At 37.8% G+C, this 20,386-nt stretch overlaps 1 protein-coding gene across 1 annotated transcript in view; it reads right to left on the bottom strand.

The window, feature by feature from the left end:
- The window catches only part of HMCN1 (hemicentin 1), a 474,606-nt gene that overhangs the window by 21,261 nt on the left and 432,959 nt on the right, over positions 1-20,386 (bottom strand). The window contains exons 90-100 of the mRNA XM_047840704.1: positions 17,524-17,694; positions 16,588-16,758; positions 15,526-15,696; positions 15,184-15,354; positions 11,576-11,725; positions 11,165-11,302; positions 10,007-10,128; positions 9,089-9,326; positions 4,007-4,069; positions 2,853-2,972; positions 1,552-1,686 (exon numbers count right to left, since the gene is read on the bottom strand). Of these exons, the coding sequence (XP_047696660.1) occupies positions 1,552-1,686; positions 2,853-2,972; positions 4,007-4,069; positions 9,089-9,326; positions 10,007-10,128; positions 11,165-11,302; positions 11,576-11,725; positions 15,184-15,354; positions 15,526-15,696; positions 16,588-16,758; positions 17,524-17,694 (1,650 nt within the window). The remainder of the gene's footprint in view (positions 1-1,551; positions 1,687-2,852; positions 2,973-4,006; positions 4,070-9,088; positions 9,327-10,006; positions 10,129-11,164; positions 11,303-11,575; positions 11,726-15,183; positions 15,355-15,525; positions 15,697-16,587; positions 16,759-17,523; positions 17,695-20,386) is intronic.

Genomic DNA, 20,386 nt, shown 5'->3' on the forward strand with positions numbered 1-20,386 from the left:
TTTCATATCCCCACCTTACATTCCCAAACTCAAGATTGCCTATGTTTTATTTTGTACTTGTCTTCCATTTGAACTCTTTTATTTATATTTTTTATTTTGAAATTTCTTTTCTTCTTAAAGTTTTGAAGTTTTAGTTACTTAACATATTGTGTAATATTAGTTTCAGGTGTATGAGCTCTTTTAATCTTTCAAAATCTGCATGTTACTATAAACGCACAAAGTGATCATATACTTTAAAAATGCTTTCTTAGTGTAGTTTTTTTCTTCTTTTTTCTGCTTGGCTTCCTTTATCCTTTTTTACCTTCCTTGCCTACCAAAGTCAACCTGCATTAACAATCTAGTATAAATAATAACATGTCTCTTGTACGTACAAATGCATATCTCTATCTAAAAATATAAATCCATTTCCTTTATCTTTGGTTATTGCTTTGTTTCTACACAAGTTATGTGTAGTTTTCTACATCTTGGTGTTTTCACTCGACAATACCTCATGAAAATTCCTCTAAGCCTAATAGTTGAACTGCATTCCACTCTATAATGGCCGTACAATGGTTCCTGGTATGGACATACCATAATTCAATCACTTTTGTAGTATTGTTAGGCATTCAGTTTTGTATCCACTATTTCTGTCTCTATGAAAAGACCCTGACAGCAGCTTTATTCATAATTGTTAAACCTTGGAAGCACCAGGATGTCCTTCAGTAGCTGAATAGATAAATAAACTATAGTGCATTAATAAAATGGAATATTATTCAACACTAAAAAGATAAGAACTATCAACTCATGAAAAGACATAAAGAAAACTAAAATGCATATTATTAAGTGAAAAAAGTTAATTTGGAAAGGCTATATGCTATGTGATTCCAACCATATGATATTCTGGAAAACATAATACTGTGGAGATAATAAAAAGATCAGTGGCTTGCCAGAGGCTTGGGGGGAAGTGAGGGATGAATAGGCAAAGCATTGAGGATTTTTAGGGGAGACAAACTATTCCTTATGATACTATGATACAGGATACATGTTATTATTTGTCAAAATCCATAGAGTATACAACACCAAGAGTGAATCCTAATGTAAATAAAGAACTTTGGGTCATAATGATGTGTTGATGTGGGTTCATCCTTGGTAAAAATTGTGCTACTCTAGGGCAGGATGTTGATAGTGGGGGGTGCTATGCATGAGTTGGGGTGGGGAGTATATGCGAAATCTACCTTCCACTCCATTTTTCTGTAAATCTAAAACTTCTGTAAAAAATAAAGTCTATTAAAAACATCCTGCAATAAATATCTGATAGTCTTATGTGGTGGGGTCTTAGAAATAGAGCCTCTTAGATCATGCTATATAATCTCTTCTCTCAAATATAATAGGCAAATGTTATTATTCAAAACTATTGTGCTACAAATATTTAAAATAGCCATGGAATATTACATCTAAAATCTTATCAAGAAGCACAATCTATAAAGCAGAGTATCCTTTAAATGATTCAAAAGGCAGAGCGTCTTAATTCTTAGTATAATGAAGATAAAGCAAGGGATTCCATTTTTATACCTTGACAACTCAGCCCATCAGAAGTTCTTCGAAAGCCAATTCCACAACGGACCACACAGCGATAGGATCCAATGGTATTGTCACAGTCCTGACCAGCATGGCAGGCATGTCCACCTAAAGCACACTCATCGATATCTGCAATGAAGTGAGTCATTCAACTAAGATGAGTTGAAGAAAACCAACCCAAAAACCTATATAAAATGGGGTTAAGAAAAGCCATAAATGATACTTGAAAATGTACCAGAGCAAGAATGCTGAATAATTTGGTTGAGTCCTTTCAGGTGGATTAAATTGATGATGAGTTCATAGGAGTTTAGTGTGATATCTTTGCAGACTAACCCATCCACTAGACCACTGACAAATTAGGTGGCTTTAAAAACATTACTTCTCCTTTCTGATATTTCAGTTTTCTCATTTGTAAAATGAGGATAATATCTGTCTCTCAGTGTTGCTTTGAAAATTAAAGGAAATAATGTATATAGGTGCTCAATCCACACCGGACATTTCCATAAACGTTATTTTTATCCCATCCTACACCCTTTCTCTCTGTCTCTTTGGCATTTAGAAGGGCGTCTCCTTGGACATAAAGGGAGTAATCCTTTTCTCTCTTCATCATTTAAAATTTTATTTATAAATAAGCTTCTTATACAATTCTAACTTTGACGTATATTTAGAGTCTGATAGAAAAGTATTTTCTGGGGTGAGGGGGTGGGCAAAATGGGTGAAGGGGAGTGGGAGATACAGGCTTTCAGTTACAGGATAAGTCATGGGACTAAAAGGCACAGCATGAGAAACACAATTGATGATATTGTAATAGTGATGCACTGGGACAGATGCTAGCTATACTTGTGGTGAACATAGCACAGTGTATAAATTTGTCAAATCGCTAAGTTATATACCTGTAGATAATGTAACATTGTGTGTCAACAATACTGAAAAACAAAGTTATTTTTTTCAATGTTCTTAACGTGCTACTAGGATTGTGCAATTTACTTAAATTCCTTATGTAACTTCTTTATTTCTTAGTTTCGTCATTGTAAAATGAGTATCTCCACAAGGTGTTGTGGGGATTAAGGGAGTCACTACCGGCTTCCCTGCTTGTACAGTGCCCCACATGAAGGCAGTGTGTGAGCAGTATTCTGTCTGTTCCTCTCTCAACCTGAGAGAAGATCTTCCGTGTTTATTGCCAACATGGAGGAGGAAAGAGTAGGAAAGAACACTGGCCTACCACACTTTTCCTAGGTCAGAGCTCTCTGTGACCATTGCTTGGCTGTATCTATTAGACTCAGCTTTGTGAATACCTTGACAAGTCCTTCCGTCGGCAGCTATGGTGAGGCCTTTTGAGCAGGAGCAATGATAGGTTCCCACGGTGTTGTGGCAGATATGGGAGCAGGGATTCCCGGCTGCACATTCATCTTCATCTGAAACAAGGAACAAAAAGGCCCAATTGGTCTGTAAACCCCCTACTTACTAGAAGTTAGTAAAGTCCATGAAGGTAGTTTGTAAAATAGTTGCTTACAGAGCACAGTGAGTTGAATCAAACCTAACAGAAAATGCTCTAGGTGCCGCAGAATAGAAGCAGGAATAAATTAATTTTGGGTCCCCAAATAATCTTTGATAGTGAAGATGTTTAGATGAATTCTAAAACAACAGGGATGACAGCTAAGATAAAATATCCTGGGATCTAAATGCTTTTTTACCTACCTTAACGCATTCCTTACAACATGCCTAGGAGACAGATGCTTTTATTACTATCCTCATTTTGCAGGATAAAATTGAGGAACAAAGAGGTTAAATAAATTGCCCAAGGTCACACAGGTCATTATTGGCAGAGCTGAAATTTGAACCTGGACAGTATAGTTTCTAAAGACCACTTATCTACCACTATACTACATTAAATTGCCTACCAGTGAAAGAAAGGCACTGTGTATGCAAACTTGAGCTCCTCCAGCTGTTTACGTAGCTATTTAGTTATCTGTGGCTCTCTTGTACTGGCACTTGGATGATATGGGGCTGGCTTAGTCATTAGTCCTCGGCCCACAGTCCTGCCCTTATCCTCTGAGCAATTCTAGGGTTAGATGGCTTAGAGTTGGATTATTATTATGTTTCACATCCATGGCCATCAAATGACAAGAGTCCAGTGTTTTGTTCCCGTGCTCACTTCATCTCTGTACTTGATCACGATCCCTGACACACTTGATTGTGGTCAGATTGAAAGAGTACGGGCTTTGCAGCTGCCTTAAATTCCAATCTAGCTCTGACACCTGATAGCTGAGTGGTCTTAGGCACCCCCACTTAACTTCTTTCCATCTCGATTTCCTCACTCATAAAATGGAACACTTGTAAGACTGTTGTGAAAATTACATATCTAGAAAAATGGCAATAAATGTCCATTAAACAGATTCCATTACTAATATTTTTTATAAAAACAAAAATTCATTATTCCTGTTCTTACCAGCACAAAAGGGTCCAACTGAGTCTAAGGCAAACCCAGATGGGCACTGATTACTGCGATCTCCTACCACAGAGAGAAAAGGAAAATTAATTGGCTTGTTAGAATGTCAGTACCTTGTTTCTTTCCAGTACAATCTTCCCTGGGAAGATATGCCAAAGATGGAACACATTGTGCAACAAATGCAATAGGTGAAAACAAGCAGGAATGGAAGACTTTTCCTGTTCCCAACTGAGAACTAAATGAATCACAGTCCAGAGATGATTGGCAAGCAGCCATTGGAAATAGATTTTCTGTTTAAATTTATTTACATTAATCAAAATAAAATGAAGCCAAACCATTCTGTGATCATGCAAAAGGATCCAGAATCAATGTGTACATAAGGTATAACCATAGACAAAGTCCTATTTATTCTTCTAGCCTTTACTTATGCTGCCTGTTCTAGAAGCAGGAACACTATTTTCAAGCCACTTAAAAATAACTTATGCCAGTGACAACCAGAAACTCGAATGAAGAACTCCTCTCCTTTTGTAGATCTCTTTCATTTGCAGTGTAAAGCATCTGGGTCAGAGTCCCCTATGTGTGACCAATTGTTTCCCATGCAGTCAAAGCAAGGGGAGACAGGCATATTATGATAAAAACAAACATAGTAACAAGAACAAATAAGCTAGTTAGGGAATCTTTCCTTAGAAAGTAACTCTGCCTTCACTGGTTTAAGCAATTTAGCAAATATTTTTCAAACATTATTGACATAAAGAAACTTAAACAAAACACCTTTCGAGTTACCAAAGTATTCCTTTTTTTTATTCTTTATGTTATAGTTAAAGTATGCTGTTTTGAATTATATTAGTTATGATTTCCTTTAGACAGAGTGGGGGGCAATACAAAATATTTGTGTTATTGCAATGTATAATAATTACAGAAACTTTGAGAAGTATAGATTTCCCTGTAAATTTGTCACTTGAAACAAACTACTGCCAACATTTTGATGTTTTTTCTTCTATAAGTATACACTTCAATGGGGCGCCTGGGTGGCGCAGTCGGTTAAGCGTCTGACTTCAGCCAGGTCACGATCTCGCGGTCCGTGAGTTCGAGCCCCGCGTCGGGCTCTGGGCTGATGGCTCAGAGCCTGGAGCCTGTTTCCGATTCTGTGTCTGCCTCTCTCTCTGCCCCTCCCCCGTTCATGCTCTGTCTCTCTCTGTCCCAAAAATAAATAAACGCTGAAAAAAAAAATTAAAAAAAAAAGTATACACTTCAAAAAGGATCTTGCACTCTAGAGATTAATAATTGTCAAAGTTTATTGATCATAAAATAGAGGTTATTAAAAATATAGATCCTTGCTCCTATCCCAGTCAGCCTAGGAATCTCTGTTTTCAATCAGTATAAAAGTTTCCTTATAATCACTGTGGTGTGGGCAACCCAGGTTTAGATCATATTGTATGCTGCTTTTCAATTATTATTAGGCCATGCATACTCTTCTTTGTTTTATTGTCAATCCCCAAAACAGTAGGTGGTACACAGAAAGCACTGAACAAGTATTTTGAATAAATGAGTTAAACATTCCTTTAAAATTATTTTAATGACTGTTTAAGAGTTTATCATATTTACATATTTACCATCATTTACATATTTACCTCTTGCTTCCAGGATATTTATTATTGGCCATTTCTGTGATTTTCTTAGGGCAGACCCCCAGAATGAGATAACTACCAAGATCTGAATGTTTGAAAGGTTACTGATACATACTGCTTTCCAGAAACATCACATGAATTAACCACTGATTGCAGTATGTACAAGGGTGTTCATTTCCCCATACCTCTCTGATACTGAGTGGTTATCATATTTTTAAATCTCTGACAATGATAATTGGAAAATGGTACCTCATTGTTTTAGGTTATATTTCTTTGCTTATTAGTGAGGTTAGACAGTTTTTCACATTCATTTTGTCATTATTATTTCTTCCTTTGTGAATTTGCTGTTCATAGCTTTTATGTATTTTTTGTTGGGGTGTTGCTTTCTTTTAATTGATTTTTTAACAATGCTTTTAATTTTTAAAAAAATTTTAAAGGTTTATCATTTTTTTTGAGAGAGACAGAGACAGCACAAGTAGGGAAGGGGCAGAGAGAGAGGAAGAGAGAATCCCAAGCAGGCTCCATGCTGACAGTGTAGAACCTGGCGTGGGGCTCGAACTCACGAAACTGTGAGATCACGACCTGAGCCAAAACCAAGAGTTGGACACTTAACTGACTGAGCCACCCAGGCACTGCTATTTTTATTTATTTTTTTAAGCCAACTCTATGCCCACATGGGGCTTGAACTCACGACCCTGAGATCAAGAGTCGCATGCTCTACCCATTGAGTTAGCCAGGCACCCCTTCTTACTGACTTTTAAGAGCCTTGTATAAGATTAATCATAGTTATCTATAATACACAATGCAAATATTCTTTCTTGATATATATTTCACCTTCTCAATTTTGTTTTTTTCTCCCATGAAGAAGTGTTTAAAAATTTACTTGTAGTTAAACTGATCTTTCCTTTATTTTTTCTGATGCCTTTTGCTAATGAATGTGTAAAATATAAATATATTTCATAATTATATTTTAAAAACAATTTTTTTATTTTAAAGATATAACAATTTTTTAAAATGTATTGATTTATATTTGTGAGTTGACTTGACCAGCAGTTTCCAAATGCTGATGTGCAGACCAGATACATTAAAATCATTTAATGCTGCATTAAAAATACAGACTTCCAGGCCCTACCTTAGACTAGTTAAGCCAAAGTCTCTGTGCCTTGAGATCTGAACTTTCATGAAGCTCTCTAGGTAATTCTAACTGCATTGTAGCCAGAGCTCTTGTCTAGACCCAATACAGAAGAGAAAGAACTTGGTGGTTAAGCAACCAAGAATGCAAGCTTGCCCCCTGGTGGTCACTTATAAAGAAATTGCAAGCACATAATTCTTGTATTTCACAGGAACCTCAACAAATGTGCACAGATACCAGATGTAATTCATAGACTCATAGTAGCTAAAATAGTAAGGGGTTATAAATGTCCTATAGTGTGTCTTCTCCAATTGTGGAATCCAGATCCCCCAACTACAATGTTACAGATACCACAAAGACCTTCAAGTAGTTCAGGCTTAGAGAATTTACATGATTGGGCAACAAATGTACACGACTTTAAAAAATCATTTTAATTCCCTTTGTCCTGGATGGTGTAAGTTCATTTTTAACGAAAGTCTTACATCAAGTTGTCTTCTTTTAATTATACTAAGTTTTGGAAAAAGTAAAAACAGAGATTAGACTTGAAAAGTGGGCATTGAGGAAAAGAAACAGAAATCTTCATTCCAATGGCTCTTTTCTTTTGTCTCTGTGACCTGAACATGCACAACCATAGTAAAATGAGGTGGTGATGGCGACATGTGGGTGGTGTGGAGCTCTACTCGGTATAAGGCTTATGAATCTATGATTATCTCAAAAAATGTGAACATGTTCTCCTAGATTACTATGATCTCAAATTCAATGACAGTTCTGATAGCTGTTAATGAAGAAAATAGTCATATACACAAGTGGTGAAAGCAAGAGTAAATTGCAAAAATGAATTTTTAGTGTATGGAGCATGATAAGACAAAATGATGCTACTTAAAATCTAATTGGATCTACTTAAGAAAGCCAGTACATAGCGAAGACCAATATGAATTATATTAAGTGTACTCATAGGAGCCTAAAGTTCAGAGTTAAAGCCATTCAAACACTTAGTGTCCATAATAAAACCACATGCAAGTATCTCTTAGCATCAGAGCTTCATGGAACACAGAATGCTGATTGTTTGGATGTCTCTTACAACTAAACAGGGATCTCAGGGTAAAGACACATCAAAGAACTACACAGCATAGCGAGACCACTGAGATCAAGGGTTGTAGAATTATGCTTAGAAAATGAAAAGCAGTTGAAACATTATAATGTCCAGGAATAAGAAATGACAGAATCCTGATTATTGCTGCACAATTTTTAAAAACTGCTTTTAAAATATGGAAACTTTTTTTTTATTAGTTTAGGTTGACATACACTTTTTAAAAAAATTTAAATCCAAGTTAGTTAACATATAGTGTAATAATGATTTCAGGAATAGAATTTACTGATTCATCACTTACACACAACACCCAGTGCTCATCCCAACAAGTGTCCTCCTTAATGACCATCACCCATTTAGCGCATCGCCTCACCCAACACCCCACCAGCAACCCTCAGTTTGTTCTCTGTATTTAAGATTCTCTTATAGTTTGTCTCCCTCTCTGTTTTTATCTTATTTTTGCTTCCCTTCTCCTGTGTTCATCTGTTTTGTTTCTTAAATTCCACATCTAAGATCATATGATATTTGTCTTTTTCTGACTGATTTTGCTTAGCATAATACACTCTAGTTCTATCCACATTGTTGCAAATGGCAAGATTTCATTCTTTTTAATCCCCAAGTAATATTCCATCGTGTGTGTGTATGTATGTTTCTGTGTGTGTGTGTGTGTGTATGTATATCATACCACATCTTCTTTATCCATTCATCAGTTTATGGACATTTGGGCTCATTCCACTTTGGCTATGGTAGGTCAACATACACTTTTACATTGTTTCAGCAATTAAAAAAATTCCTTGACAAATACGAGAGTCAGAATAAGAAAAATGGCCTGGAGCACCCAAAGAAAACCTCATTCTGCCAGAGGATATATTTTTAAACCTTTCTGCAGATTAGTAATCCAAATTAGAACTCCAGTGGGATTGGCTTTAAAATGGCTTTACCTACCACAAAACATAGACAACATACATGAAAATCTTGTATCACTAGGTTTGGTCTGTGCCCTAATATCTTTATTGTGAATGGCATCGATGCAATTCTTTTACCCTTTTTTAAGTTATTAAATACATTTTTTTCCTAAGATTTTTAAAAAGTAATCTCTACACCCAACGTGGGGCTCAAACTCACAACCCCAAGATCAAGAGCTGCAGGCTATACCTACTGAGCCAGCCAGTTGCCCCCATTTTGTTCTTTTAGAAAGGACTGGATGGAAAAATGATCTTTGACCAAGGTACCTTTGGAAATTGAAGCATGGATTTTAAAACCCAGTGTCTCTTCTAATTGGTTGTAGTCAGATTCTACAGAGGAAGCATGAAGTGTTTCTACCAAGAAAGGCATTCTTCCCTGTGCCTCATCATAGAAAACAGTGTGGTTCCATGTGTATGGGACGCTGATGCCATCAATGGTGAACAGCCGGGTTGAGTAGGCATACAGCTGCCCAGGACCTGTCTGAATGTAGTCCTCTGTGTAATCCTAAGGAAGACAGTATAGATTTGATGATTAGATTTTTTTTTTTCTTGAGGGTATTACAAGATGCACAATTAGAAAAATAAAGGCTAAGAGGCTAAAAATATAGCTTGAATAGCATGATTTGAGCTGCATGGGTCAATTTATATGATCTTTTAAAAATAAATACAGTACGGTACTATAAGTGTATTTTCTCTTCCTTGCAATTTAATAACATTTTCTGTTCTCTAGCTTACTTTATTGTAAGAATACAGTATATAATACATATAACACAAAAAATATGTGTAATTGACTGGTTATGATATGGGTGAGGCTTCTAGTCAACAGTAGGCTATTAGTAGTTAAGTTTTTAGAGTCAAAAGTCATACGTGATTTTTGACTGTCCAGGGAGTTGGCACCCTATATACCCCCATGTTGTTCAAGGGTCAACTGTAGCTCTAAATAAAATACTACTTGTACGGTCATGTTCAGGAAACCAGTAAGACTGTGTAAGGACTTATTCCTAAAGATTTTTATACAAAGACAAACTAGCCATTTCTAACCTTAGTGGTTTAGATATTTATTCCCTATAGCAAACAAGGGAAACTACACATGGTATCCATGTTTTTTTTTTCTATAGATCTTTGATTCCTAATCTTACCATTACTCCAATAAACAGTGAAGAGAGGTTATCCTGACATTTTTACCTTTACAGTGACTTCAGCAGGTGACTGAAGCTGCAGGACATAACCGCTCACAAAAATATCTAGGAGCAAAGCACCGTCAGAATCCAAACCCCGGGCAATATGAGTCATCCGCAAGATTTCTCCTGGGAATTACAATTCATTCATTTTAACAGCAAAAAATATATGGTTTGTGTAAGCACACAGCAGACTTACCTTAAGTGTCAGTTCAGCTATGTTATTTTAGTTCAAACTTCATAAACAAAGGCAATAAAAGATTAAATTAGCACTCAGTCCCCGAATTAAAGTGTTAGGGTAATTGAATGGTATGTTCAAAATTTCTTTTTCTGTGGCAAAAACGTAGTGTATGATTATGCAAAGGATTCCATGTTTTAAACTCACAAGCAATAGCAAGGCAATTCTACAAAAATGGATGGTCTAAGAGAAGGGACAGACAGCTTCACCAGGTAGATTGGCAATAACCACATAGGGCTTTGTTTTTTACGATGCTTCAAGAAACAGCAGAGGGGCATCTTAGTAAGTGGATGGCCATGAAAAACCCTCATGGGCTTCTGGGCTGCATAAAGCCCCTTCCTCAGTCTTTCTTCTTTAAAGAGCACTGCCACTGCGGCTGTTCACCTTTGAAAAGATTTGTAATGGAGGTCTATAAAAATCTGTATGCACTTGGAAAGGGCCATGAATAGCTAATACATATTCATTAAGACTAAGGGCAAAGAGAAAAACCCTTAGCTTTGCTTATTTTTACTTCCATCTTTTTGATAAAAAGATCTCTGTAAGGTGTCCTGATTGAATCTCAGGTTCATAGACAAAAGTCTTTATTTAACAGCAAGGACTCATTTTCCTGCTCTGGTTTGGCCTTTAAAACCCTGTCTGAGGATTTAAAGAGAAAAAATAGAGAAACGATGAGAAAACACTTTTGGGGTATAAAAAATCACGATATTGTCTGAAAACATATGGCCTCTTATAGAGCCATGTCAGTAAAAGTTTACAGGGAAATATGAAATTGCTTTTATATCATTTATGATAAGACTGCATCAAAAACTTTAAAATTATTCTCTGGGGGAATATATAAGTGTATTTTTCTTAACCAGCAACTTTTAGGCAATCCTGTTTTTTATAGTTAAATATTAGACTTAAATATTAAGTTTAGTTGGCACTAACCAGTTGCAAATTCCACCTGGGTTTCTCTCTTGAAGACTGCATTGGTGAGGGTGAAGCCATTGACTGCTTCTCCTATCTCCTTGGCTGTTGTCCAATAAATGGGATTTAGAATAGAAACTATTTTTCTCATTGCTGGACCTAAAGAAAAAAGGATAAATAAGGTAACAGAGAAAAATATTTACAGAGCTGGTTATTCATAAGGATGAATCCTAAATAATCTTGAATAACAACAAAATAAGTATCAGTATCTCACATGTCTTTAAGAGTTTACCATCGAGCTAAGTGCTATCATACAGATCATTTAGTAGTAGCATCCTCTAGAAATTTCAAGCAGAAATCAGAAGACGTAGAATAATATATGAATTTTAAAGAAAGAGGCTATTGGCAACTTTTATTAGCAAAGAGACTTACCAAGACTGCGAGGTACATTGGTAATTTTGGCACGTATTACTCTAGTATCAGAGGTAGGATTATCTGTTACTGTGGCGTTAAGGAAAGCAATTCCAAATTCAACATCATTAATATTTCCAATAACACTTCCTCTGGCTCGCTGGGGCCCACCTATTGGGGAAAGAAAAAACATTCTTGGAGAAGGAAACAATTTCATCAACGTTACATGGGAGAAAAGAAGGCCAGTATTCAAAGATGCTACAAATCTTCTCACAAACATTTAAAATATCATATGACATCTGAATTTAAGAGTGAAATAAATAAGCTTTCAGAACATTCTACTTCCATGTAACACTCATCATCCCACATAAATCTAGGATGCTTCCAATCTGTGTATATCATGGCACTATTTCACAATCCAAAGAATACAATCAGCACCCAGTCCCAAAGCCAAAATAAAGAACGTGTCTGTTGATCGTAATAAAATGATGATAATAAGGAGAGTTTATCGAGCCTGTCATGCACTATACTAAGCACTTCATAAGTGTTAACTCTTTTAATCCTGTCAGAAATCCTATAAAGTCATTTTGAATGGTCATAGTTGGCAGACTAGAAAATAAAGGTCAGAGACATAAGTAGTAGAATGAAGATCTGAACACAGATGTGCTTGGCATCAAAACTCATGTTCTTTTATCTACTGCCTCCTTTGTGAGAACACAGAAGGAAAGAAAGGATCACCTCAAAACAGCTCCTGAGCTTGTTACAGGCCACTGTCGACACAGGTGTGGAGTATCTAACAGGTATTGTTCAGTCTTGGGTTTCAGACGGAAAGCTTACCAATTAAATAAAACAGTTATATTTTCCTATACGGGAAAATAGTTAACTTGAGAAAAATTTGAGACGGGTATTTTACTTTTAACAGTATTACAAAATTCATACATACACAATTCGGTTGAAAACAATCATACATTTTTTTCCCCCAATCACATATGTTTTAAAAAGCATCTCTACGGTAATTTTATGCCTTCTTCCAATTGTTCAACAAAATTATTAGTTACTGACACTAGAATAGGTGGTTAATGAATGCTTTTTAAATTTTTTTTTTTAACGTTTTATTTATTTTTGAGACAGGGAGAGACAGAGCATGAATGGGGGAGGGTCAGAGAGAGAGGGAGACACAGAATCTGAAACAGGCTCCAGGCTCTGAGCAGTAAGCACAGAGCCCGACGCGGGGCTCGAACTCACGAACAGTGAGATCGTGACCTGAGCCGAAGTCGGACGCTTAACCGACTGAGCCACCCAGGCGCCCCAATGAATGCTTTTTAAATGAACTGCATGCTTTGGCAAGAGAAGGAAACACAATGGGAAGAAGCTGATAGTGAAATTCATAAATATTCATTATTTGATGAGAGAGAAAGGGAACGGAGAGAGAATCTCAAGCAGGCTCTGCACTGTCAGCATAGAGCCCAATGTGGGACTTGATCCCATGAACTGTGAGACCATGACCTGAGTGAAATCAAGAGTTGGATACTTAACCCACTGAGCCACCCAGCTACTCTAATATATTTTTTAAAAACTCACTAAGTGTTTCAGATACCATTGTATATTATATACCAGGGAGAAGTACAATTGTATTCAATCTCAGAAAAATCAGTAAATATAGTATTTCACCATTTTAATTTGTATTACTTTGATCATTCATGAGAGAATACACTTTTTTCATGTTGGTTCAGCCTTCATGTTCTGGACTACATTTACTTGTTCATCAAGTGTTGAAGATACAATAATAAGAAAGAAAAAAAAAAGACCCAGGCCTACCTTCATAGACCTTATATCTGAAAGGAGAGAGACATTAATTAGAATTTCACAAATAAATGTAAAATTGAAATGTACTAATGTGTAAGTATCTACTGCCTAGGGAAGTCTGAGAAGAAAGTAAAAACATAGTGGAGTCTGAGGAAAGTTTAGGTCTTAACTAAACCAGAGAAGGCAGGACAAGGGCCTTCTGGGTAGAGGAAATACCATGTGTCACCCTTTTGAGAGGTGGTGGCTTGCCATATTTGAGAAACCAGAAGGAGCAAAGGACAGAGAGTGATGGGAGAATTCATGGAAACCTTGGTGTAAGATGGTGCAGGAAAGCAGATAAGGACATAGTAGGACTTTTTGCTTCTTATCTTTAGTCCTAAGCAGGAGGAGAGACGGGCAGAAGGATCACTCATTCACTTAGTTCTCTGGGCCATTTAACCTGGGTCGTTTGACCATTTTGACCTTGGTTCTCTAGTCTCCAGAGGAGCTTGAGTCCCAGCACCAACAGACATCCAGTTCTGGGTACCTAATTGGGATCTTTGGAACTCTCTGCCAGAGTCTGTAATCCAAATTGTCTGCTTAATTTGGACTTCTGCTACTGGGGCCCTTGTCTCCAAGATGGAATACTACCCCTTAGATGAATAATACACCTTGACTGTGAGTTGTAACAAGGCTCAGGAGCTACAAAATGCCCCAGTTAAAGCTAGAACTATCACCATGCCTACATGCTAGAGCCTCAACATCCTTGGTAATAAGTTGATACGTTGAGAAGACATGTTGAACAGTTGACCAATAAACACTTGTCCTTTTAGCTTGTCTAGATCCTATAAACCTCCTCACGTAACTCCTCTTTCTCACTCTGCCAAATGAGCCTTCTTGATTTTCAAGGACATTTTCTTTCCTTTTTTAAATTTATTAGAGAGAGAGAGAGAGAGAGAGAGAGAGAGAGAGAGAGAGAGAATCTTAAGCAGGCTCCACACTCAGCATGGAGTCCAATGTGGGGCTCAATCCCATGACCCTGGGATCATGACCTGAGTCAAAGTCAAGAGTCAGACACTCAACTGACTGAGTCACCCAGGCGCCCGGGGACATTTTATCTCTAAAGCAACCTTCAAGCTTTGGAAAGTTCAGTGGTATCTTCCCCCTTCAACAATGTGAAACTGTTCTTTTGGATCTTCTTACAGACTTTGGAAAGTCTATCCTCTGACACAAGCAACCTTAATATTATCCACCATTTCTTGGGACTCCAGCAAAGTCTTTCTAAGGTCCATTGGTTCTAGAATTCTGGCTTTGTTCCTTCTGAATTTTTACATCACTTACAAATCCAGCCATGCTGTATGACTTGGGTTATTGTAATTGAACTTCCCCTACTCTTTTACCTACAACTGAACTGGCCCCTATTTGACTTTCCAGATTCATGTTCTCCATATTTCCATCCATGAAAGAATAGCCTCTAATTGTGTGTTTCTGTTAAACATTCAGTTTCTTTCCAACTCTCACTTTTCAGTTTGAAATCTCAGCCCTTGCTTTCCCCACTCTTCTAAACTCTTTTGTCCTTCAAGCCTAGGACTACTATTTATGGTTTTGCAGGCCATATTCTTTTACAGAGGGGCCTGGAAGGGGGCAAGCAGAAGCTAAAATCCAGCCACAAGCTTTGGTGCAGATCAACTTGAAGGGAAAATGTACATTTTTCCTAATTCTCCCTTCCAGAGTTGGCACTGTTTTATAATTTGTAGGCTCAGAGTGGTATCCTTTTTTTAATCTGCAGAAAGGCTGTAAATAAGCAAGCAATGGTTTCACCAAAGTCTAACTTAGTTGCTTACCTGGACATGTTTGCATATTGCATCTGGATACCTGTGTAGTGTCTCCTGGACAGGGGCGACCACTTTTAGACGGCACTGGATTGTTGCACAGCCGCTTTCGAGTCTTTTCACCTCCTCCACAAGAGGCAGAGCACTGGCCCCAACTATGCCAGCTTCCCCAACTTCCATCCACTGTGAACAAGAATGGAATGGTCAATATTAACCAATCAATTTTAAAATCTACACATAGGGTAACCCTGCCTATACAACTCCCATTGTCAGATCTGAAATTATGGGGCTGCTGCAATAAGCACCAAATAAAATGCTTTACTTATTCTACTGGTCAGGAGTTGAGGGGCTCACCAGGACACATGTCAGTGTTGCATCTCTGGATCTGGGAGTCTGGCCCCCCACAAGCTCTTCCTCCGTTGGAGGGAGGAGGGTTATCACATGTGCGGTACCGCCGCATCTGTCCTCCGTTGCATGTCCGGCTGCATATTCCCCAGCCACTCCAAGGACTCCAGTTACCATGAGCTACAACAGAGAACCATTGGAGAGGTGTTAAACAATGACACTCATCCAAAAAGTATGGTAAGACTTTCCCCAGGAACTGAAAAGAAATATACAAATCTATAAATAGGAAACTTCCAAAGGCAGATTGTTTAGCAATTGTGTTGACTAGAAACTGGGTGTACATTCCAGTGACTGTGAAATTCCATTTAGTATGTATCTGTCCAGTCTTACAGTGTTTCAGGATCTGAAGGATATGAATGAGACAAGATCTCTACTCTTGATGAGTCAAGACCATACGATCCAGATACAGTGGATTCAGATGCTACCAGGGTCTTAAAATCTAGCTTGGAGACTGAATTAAGGCAGAGCCACCTGCTTGCCTCTGTAAAGATATCAACATCAATAACAGTGGGCGTGTAAGGGTGCCCTTGTCCTTGCACTCTTCAGGTGGTCCTAGAGAGCAAATGAAATAGGGACACAGTCCTTGCCTACATAGATCAATTACATCTATGGCATTACACAGACACAATAGCAACTGTATGACACTTTGTTATTCTAAACCAAAGTTAGAGGAATCAAGTAACAGTATATTATAACTTTAAGGACTTGAGGCCATAATAAACCTTTTTTTAATGTTTATTTATTAATAAATAATGTTATTTATTTTTGAGACAGAGAGAGACAGAGCATGAACGGGGGAGGAGCAGAGAGAGAGGGAGACACAGAATCCGAAGCAGGCTCCAGGCTCTGAGCCATCAGCCCAGAGCCTGATGCGGGGCTCGAACTCATGGACCGTGAGATCGTGACCCGAGCCGAAGTCGGACGCTTAACCAACTGAGCCACCCAGGTGCCCCGAGGCCATAATAAACCTTTAAGAAAGTATAATGTTGACTCACTATTTCCAACACTCACTTGGACAAGGGTCATTATTGCAAAAATCGCTCTGGACATCACTCCCTTCACATCTGCTCCCTCCATGCTGTGGGACAGGATCAGAGCACTCCCTTGTTCTCTGTCTGGCACCTCCTCCACAGGACACAGTACAGGCACTCCAACTGGCCCAAGTGGTCCACTTGCCATCCACTGGATTAAGGAAAAACATATGTGCTCTGTTACTAATACTCTGGGCATTGTTAGGTTGGGTGATGTTCTTCTTATTTCTTTTGAAGGTTTATTTATTTTTATTTTTTCCTCTAATTTTAATTTGAATTCCAGCTAGTTAATATACAATGCAATATTAGTTTCAGGTATAGAATTTCGCGATTCATCACTTACATACATCACCCGGTGCTCATCACAAGTGCCCTCCTTAATCCTCATCACCTATTTAACCCATTACCCCCACTCACCCACCTCCCCTCTGGAAACAATCAGTTCGTTCTCTGCAGTTAAGAGTCTGTTTCTTGATTTGTCTCTCTTTTTTCTTTTTTACCCTTTGCTCATTTGTTTTGTTTTTTTATTTCCACGTGAGTGAAATCATATGATATTTGTCTTTCTCTGACTGACCGATTTCAGTTAACATAATACTCTCTAGCTCCATCTATGCTGTTGCAAATGGCAAGATTTCATTCTTTTGAATGGCTGAGTAATATTCCATGGTGTGTGTGTATGTGTGTGTATATATCCATTCATCAGTCAATGGACATTTGGGCTCTTTCCATAGTTTGGCTATTGTTGATAATGCTGCTATAAACATTGGGGTGCATGTGACCGTTTAAATCAGTGTTTATGTATCCTTTGGGTAAATACCTACTATCATAACCGCTGGGGGTGATGTTCTTATTGACATTGATTCTTACTGACATGTTACCCAGATTATTAAGGGTATAAACACTGTATGTCTCTTACCTGGACAGGGTCTTTCATTGCAAATCTGCATCTGTGTTTCTGCTCCATCACAGTAGGACCCATCAAATGATGGTGGTGGGTTATTACACAGTCTTGTTCTTATCTGGGCACCTTTACCGCAACTCTCGCTGCATGCACTCCAAGGCTGCCAAGTGCCCCATGCTCCATGAACTACAAATATCCCAAGAGACAGAGTTGCAAGTCACAGAACCATGTTTGTTAAACAAAATTATACAAGTAAATTAACTCAGTAATGAGTTAAATTAGCCTGGAATCTAAAACGACTGAAATTGAACCAAAGGAAACATAAATAATGTTCTTCCTTTCTGCTTCTGGTTAGATTTTCATGGGAAATAGTGTTTATAGGAAAAATCAGAAGGCTACCTAATGCCAAAATGAATGCTTACAATTATCCAAAGGGACTATTTTATTAAAATAGAATGTAATCAAACTACTATATGTAAACACAATCTAAGTTTAAAAATCCTAGATAAGTATTTGTTTGTGCTTTATGCTCTGGGGAAAGTGGAAGGAACCAGAAGCTTAGAAGCAAGGCTGTATGACAGGTCTAGATGCAATTATAGACAATATGAATGTTTCCACAAGGGTAACTTGGACTCTAGGCTCCGCACTGGGTGTGGGCTGAAACTCACGACCCTGAGTTCAAGACCTGACCTGTGATCGAGAGCTGGATGCTTAACTGACTGAGTCACCCTGGCGCCCCGATAACTTGGACTCTAGACTCAAGACCACATCTTTAAGCCTGATTCAGCTTCATGTTTAAAAATACACTTGGATCTTTCAACAACATGATGATTTGCACAGTTGTAGCTCTTTAAAAATTGTCTCCATTACATAATGTTCATGAATTAAAAGTTCTGAATAACACACTCACCTGCTTCCCAATCAACAACAAAAAATTGACCAGTAGTTTCCAAGAAGTGATACTAAAACCTTCCTTTTGGTTACTAACAGATGACAGCATCTACCCACAAGACTGAAACAACCTTATGTTTCCTACCAGGTGCATGGGCTAAGAATCAACATTATTGTTTCTCTTACATATAAGTCAGTATCAAGTCATATTTTTGTTTTAAGGGTACTTTCTAGATATGGAGCTCATAAAGTATGTTTTTGTGGTCATCCAGTTTAACCAAGATATGAACCAAAATAGGGCCTTAAGGTTAGGGTCTAAAGATTCTATTAACAAACTCTGTAAGACACCAAAAGAATAAATTGAAAACCAAGTAATGAAATTATAATTTGACTGCTTTGTTTACAAAGTACTTTAAAACACACCTAGGATTTTCTTTCAATTAACTATTTTCTAGTTAAGTTTACTACATATCCTTTGTACTTTGTAGATACAGGCGAACACTGTCATACACATTTATTTTAGCTGACAAAAAGTTGGACTAAAAAGTATTGGCTGAACCTAAAAAGAAAGAAGAAAGCCTTTAAATATAAGGCAGATATTACTCAAAACTGCTTCTTTATTAATTCAGATTGCTGATGCTCATAGTCCTCATATATGGACTATGTCATTGAAAAAAGTCTGCTATTCCAATTATTTTAAGATGTCCTATTTTCAAGGCTGGGGTTAACAAAAGCCCACACCTCTTATAAAGCCTTATAGTACAGATGCATTCTTTTATTGGAGATAATGTTTGGTGATTGGTTGATGTTTATTCATATACTGTCTGTGTAATTTCTTTTTTTCTCTTTTTAAAAAATGTTTATTTTGAGAGAGAGAAAGAGAGAAACTGAGTGGGGGAGGGGCAGAGAGAGAGGGAGAGAGATCCCAAGCAGGCTCCACACTGTCAGCGCAGAGCCCGACACAGGGCTCGATCTCACAACGGTGAGATCATGACCTGAGCTGAAATCAAGAGTCAGATGCTTAACTGACTGAGCCACCCAGGTGTCCCTATAATTAGCTTTCTAATTCTTAAAGATTAAAAAAATAATTTTAGCTTTGGCTTATTTAAGATTTCATGACAGTATTTTACTTTTGTAACGTAATGTAAGTTCTGAACTGCAAATCAAGATACCTAGGATCTAAGCAAACAGGCTTAGGAATCAGACAGACCTGGATTCAAATCCTTGATTCACATTTTACTAGCCATGTAACATCAGGGAATTAATTATCATAATTATCATATCATATATTTCCTGAATCTTGGTTTCCTCATTTGTACAACAGGATGCAATACCCAATGTAGTGGATAACTGTTTCATTTTGGTTTTTCAGCATCCTCCCCCCTTTTTTTATTTTTATTTTTTTTAAATTTTTTTTTTTCAATGTTTATTTATTTTTGGGACAGAGAGAGACAGAGCATGAACGGGGGAGGGGCAGAGAGAGAGGGAGACACAGAATCGGAAACAGGCTCCAGGCTCTGAGCCATCAGCCCAGAGCCCGACGCGGGGCTCGAACTCACGGACCGCGAGATCGTGACCTGGCTGAAGTCGGACGCTCAACCGACTGCGCCACCCAGGCGCCCCACTCCCCCCTTTTTTTAAAACCAACTCAGCTAGGTATCTCTCCCAGTTCAACTCTGTGAGTTCAACTCTGAGTTTGTTCAGTGTGCTTATCAATATCTGAACTATATTACATCTGTTTATCATTCTCTCTTGAATAATGAAAAAATGCCTTGAGCACAGAATGGGTGCTCAATAAATATCTGTTGGAGAAATGAATGGATAAGTGATGAATGAATGAATGACCAGATACTCTTCTACTCCATATAACTTGTTTTAGGCTGTCAAACAAGGAGCCCTGCCTGTTACAATGTGGGTAAGTCACTCAAGCTGGTTATCCAAGTATCTGGACTTAGTTGAGTTCAGAGGTGAGCATGAGTCCCAAACA

This window comes from Prionailurus viverrinus, chromosome F1 (assembly GCF_022837055.1).
Source record: "Prionailurus viverrinus isolate Anna chromosome F1, UM_Priviv_1.0, whole genome shotgun sequence".
NCBI classification, from domain to species: Eukaryota; Metazoa; Chordata; class Mammalia; order Carnivora; family Felidae; genus Prionailurus; species Prionailurus viverrinus.